The sequence below is a fragment of the Mandrillus leucophaeus genome, unplaced genomic scaffold, assembly GCF_000951045.1.
Source record: "Mandrillus leucophaeus isolate KB7577 unplaced genomic scaffold, Mleu.le_1.0 Scaffold1422, whole genome shotgun sequence".
NCBI lineage: Eukaryota > Metazoa > Chordata > Mammalia > Primates > Cercopithecidae > Mandrillus > Mandrillus leucophaeus.
The window spans coordinates 40984-45722 of record NW_012101391.1 but is presented as its reverse complement, the minus strand read 5'-3'; the positions used below and the strand labels follow the sequence as shown (position 1 = coordinate 45722).

Sequence of the window (4739 nt, the reverse complement as noted above, 5' to 3'; positions counted from 1 at the left end):
TCCCTGACACTGTCCCCCATGCTGTACCCACATGTCCCTGACACTGTCCCCCATGCTATACCCACCTGTCCCTGATGCTGTCTTCTGTGTTGTCCACATGCTGTCACTACCCTGGCCCTGCTCTCCATGTCCAGGCCTGGGGGCAGGCAGTGTAGAGGCCCTGCCACCTGGGTGGCCTGAAAGGCAGATGGGCTGCCGGGGCAGGACTGTGGCCTAAGTGACCTGAGAGGTAGATGGGCCTCAGGGGCAGGGCTGTGGCCTCAGTGGCCTGAGGGGCGAGTAGGACTTGGGGGCAGGGCTGTGGCCTCGGTCGCCTGAGGGGTGGGTGGGACTCGGGGGCAGGGCCGTGGCCTCGCTCACCCCTGTGCTGTGCCTTGCCTACAGGTGAAGTGGATCTTCTCCTCGGTGGTGGACCTGAAGCAGACCATCATCCCCGACTACAGGAACATGATCGGGCAGGGGCCCTAGGGTCACCCTCTATGGGGTATCCAGGACCGCCCAGACCCCACACAGGAGTCATGGGCCATGCTTAGCCACCACCCAGGCCACTCGTGCCCCCTGACCTCACCGCCCTCAACCCCATGGCTCTCTGGCCTAGCAGTTGCCCTCTGACCCTGCTATACCAGACACGCCCCCCTTCCAGACCCTGTGCATAGCAGGTCTACCCCAGACCTCCACTGCTTGGTGCATGCAGGGCCCTGGGGGCCAGGTGTGCCCTCAGCAGGACATCCCTGCCCTCCAGCCCGCCAGGTGCTCACACAAAAGGAGGCAGCGGCCGACATACCAGGCGCCCACCCAGGCAGGAGCTGGCCCTGGAGCCAACCCCGTCCACGCCAGCCTCCTGAACACAGGTGTGGTTTCCACACGGCGAGTGGGAGCATCAGCCACCAAGCCGGAGAAGCCACAGCACCATCAGGCCCTGCGGGGGAGGCTTCGGAGAGCTGCGAAGGCTCAGTCAGACGGCCTTCCTCCCAGCCCGCAGCCAGCCGCCTCCATTCTGGGCACTCCTGGGAACTGACATGAGGAATGAGGTTGTTCTTATTTCAGGCCACGCACGCTGCTCTCCGGCTCCTGGGAAGAAGCCTCTCATGGAACAAGGTCGCGGTGTCAGCGCCGCCCCTTGGCTGCCTGCCCACGCTGCTGGATTCTCGGGTGGAACTCGACCCACAGGGACAGCCAGCCCCAGAGTCTGCACTGGGGAGAGGAGGGACCAGGGCCAGGACACGGCCACCTCCCACCCACTCCACTCAGCCGAGATCACTCAGAGAAGAGCCTGGGCCACGTGGTCGCTGCAGGAGCCTTACAGGGCAAGGGCGAGGACAGCCCAAGGAAGGGGTGGGCATCTGCCCAGACAGGTCTGCCAGAGGAGGCCTGGTGACCAGGTCCCAGGCAGGCAAGACTCACCCTTGGTGGGTCCTGAGGACAGAGGAGGCCCAGGAGCATCCGGGAGAGAGGTGGAGGGACACCAGGAGAGCCAGGAGCGTGAACACAGCGGAACTCATCACAGAGGCTGAAGTCCAGCCCCAAGTCACGTGCAGCAGGAACAAGCAGCCACTCTGGCGCATGAGGTGGAGGCGAGACGGCAAAGAGGGTGCCCGTGGCCTGGGGAGAGCGGGGCTGCTGGCCACGACTGCTGGACAGAGGCTCCCACGCTCTGCTGCCCGCGTCACGCCGTTCGGTGAATGTCACGCAGAGTCTGCAGACAGGAAGGGAGGCACGAGCGGGAGCGCGGCAAGCGCCTGCCTCGGCCGTCAGGGAGGACTCACTGGGAGGAGGTGCCACGATTTCAGCTTTGGTAGCTTTTCTCTTCTTTTAAATTTTCTAAAGCTCATTAATCATCTTTAATGTTTCTCGTTTTTGATGACAATAAAATATCCTTTTTAAGTCTTGTACTTTGTGATGGGAGCAGCCTTCCTGTGTTCACGCGCGTCCTGCGCCCGGTGGGAAGCAGAGTCAGGAGGCGGCTGGTCGAGCTGCACCTCAGGGGCTCCCTGCACACGCCCCCCGCCTCCTGCAGCCACATGCACTGCCCACGCAGCTCTCCCTGGCCCGGTCACTACATGGACCCCCGGGGCTTCTCCTCTTGCCTACGTGGATGCAGTTTCTCCTCCTGCTGGGCACGGTGCTGCCTGCCCTGGTCACTCTGCATGGGGCAGGACTTCCAGGACAAGCTGGGTTGAGGTCTGGGAACTGGCTCAGGCTGGCCAGGCAGAGCCACACAAAGGGCCTTCCAGAATCAACAGGTGGGTGTCAGATCTGTGTGAGTCAGCTCAGGACCACAGAGGGGCGGCTCGCACCACAGACCTGGATCCTCCCAGGCCTAGAGACCAGGAATCTGAGATGGGGATGCAGGCAGGGCTGGTTTCTCTCAAGCCCTCTCTCCTTGGCTTATACACACCGTCTCCTCCCTGGGTCCTCACATGGCCATCCCTCTGTGTGCCCGTGTCCTAAGCTTCTCTTCTCAGAAGAACACACATCAGATTAGATTCACCTCATAGGAACGTAATGACCTCTACAAAGACCCCATCTCCAAATACAGTCACATTGCGAGGCTGGGGATTAAGACTTCAATATATGAATTTGTAGGGGTCACAATGTAACTCATAACAGTCCATACTCTGGCCCCCCAAAATTCATGTTCTTCTCACATGCAAAATACATTGATCCTATCTCAGCATCCCCCAAACTTAGCCCTTTCAGCATCAATTCTCAGCCTGAAATCTCATTAAAATATCACCTTAATCAGGTATGGGTGAAACCTGGTGTGATTCATTCTGGGGTAAAATTCAACCCATAAGAGACATGTTGGGTGCCAGAAACAAGGACCAGGCAGGAGAGGCAGAGGTGGAGACAGACATTTTCAAAGATAAAGCTGGGCACTAGGTCATGTAGCAAGGACAGATTTTCAACAGAAATAACTATTGCAACAGAAGAAAGAGTCCGGCAAGACCTGAACTCACCTCCATCTGTGCAGAGGCAACAGCCTTGTAAAGGGAGACGGTACAGGGAGCAGGGAGGGTGCTCGGGGCTCAGGCGTCGGGGAAGGGAAAAGTTGCCCAGCGCTGGTCAGCGTCCCTGGGATGGGGCCCGCTGTGTCCGCGCCGGCCACTGTTGAGGTCAGGATTCTGTCCTCCCAGAGCCTGGAGACACCGGCCCATCTTCCCAATGGGGACACTTCAGGGAGTGGCTCTCAGGTCCCGAGAAAGACCCTCCTGGGTCACAGGAAATGCACAGACATCGGGAACGGACAGAAGGACGTGTGGTTGCAGCCCTTTCAGCAGACGCCCTGAGAAAGGGAGGTCGGGGTTGGAGCAAACAGTCAGTTCTGGTGCACGGAGCTTTCTCACGCAGGTGTTGATGGGGCAAGGGTCGGCCTAGGGGTGCAACCAGAAGCTGTTAGACACTGTTAGTGTCTGCTCAAGTCTTTACAAGCCAAAGTTGAGGCCGAGTGGAGAAGCTCCAAGGAGCCTGGCTGGAACTCAGTCAAGGAGATGGTCTTGTTACCGAGGTGGCTGCGGTGGCTGGGCTGGGAAATGCCATCGGAGTTTCCTGTGGCAGGAGAGAGACCATCTCACCCAGGAAAAGGGGAGTGGTTGGATTCGTTGGTGTGGCATCGAGCAGCAGGAGCTGCACCAAACACAGAGTTGGGGTGAAATCCCCAGACTCCAGGCCCTGCGGTGCTGTGGGAGGCCTCACCGCTGGAGGGTGGGCTCCAGGGGGCCTGGCCTCAACTGGGTGCTGAAGCCCAGCCCTTTAACTCCCAGGACACACTGCTGCAGCCACGCGGGGGGTGAGAGAGACAGTACCTGGGGTCAGGGCGGGCAGCTGCTGCATCACCGGCTCTATCCGAAGCCCGAGGATGGCGTCCCAGAGATGCAGGAGAGCTTTGCCCAGAGAACGAGCCAGCCTGCAGGGACCCTGCTGGACAGGTCTCCACCCTCTGCCCTTCAGGCGGCACTCGGGGCCTCCGGGTGCTCTGGTTGGATGGGCTTCAGTCCACTCTCTGATGATAGACGGCCCGGCCAAGCTAAGGAAGGGAAACCCAGGGCAGTGCTGGGCGCTGCGTCATTCCGTGCCCTGAGCAGGCTGAGTTGGGAACAAGCAGATGCTCCATGCAGCTTCTGCCCCCTTCAGGGCCTGGCACCTGGACCAGGTTCCCTGGGGAAATTGGGCCCCTCCCTGAGGCACCCAGGCCCCACCTCCCCCTTTCCACCTGGGACCGAGCATCCTCCAGAGGGCCGGCCCTCCTGGAACAGCCCTCCTGCAGGAACACCACGCCCAGCCCCAGGACCCTCCCTCAACTCTCCAGCAAGGCTGCACTGTGGGTGACCCCTGCACACCCTCCAGCCGTCCGTGCTGTGATGTAACACAACATGGTGTGACATGGTGTGATGTCCCTGGTGTGACAGGGTGTAATGTGGTGTGATGTGACAGGACATGGTGTGATGTGCTACGATGTGGTATGACAGAGTGTGACATCCCTGGTGTGATGTGATGTGGTGTGATGTGGTGCAATGTCCCTGGTGTGATGTGATGTGACATGACTGAACATGGTGTGATGTGATGCAGTCGGATGGGGTATGACATCCCTGGTATGATGGGGTATGACATGGTGTGATGTGGTGTGACAGAGTGTGACATCCCTGGTGTGATGTGGTGTGATGTAGTGTGATGGGGTATGGTATGGTGTGATGTGTTGTGACAGAGTATGACATCCCTGGTGTGATGTGGTGTGATGT

General features: G+C 59.6%; 1 gene segment (V, D, J or C); it reads left to right on the top strand.

Moving 5' to 3' along the window:
* The window catches only part of LOC105535176, a gene marked incomplete at its 5' end in the record, with an annotated part of 13409 nt that extends 12941 nt beyond the window's left edge, over positions 1–468 (top strand). Inside the window, 1 exon segment of the C gene segment in view lies at positions 385–468. Within this exon segment, the coding sequence occupies positions 385–468 (84 nt within the window).
* Positions 469–4739: the final 4271 nt, after the last annotated feature.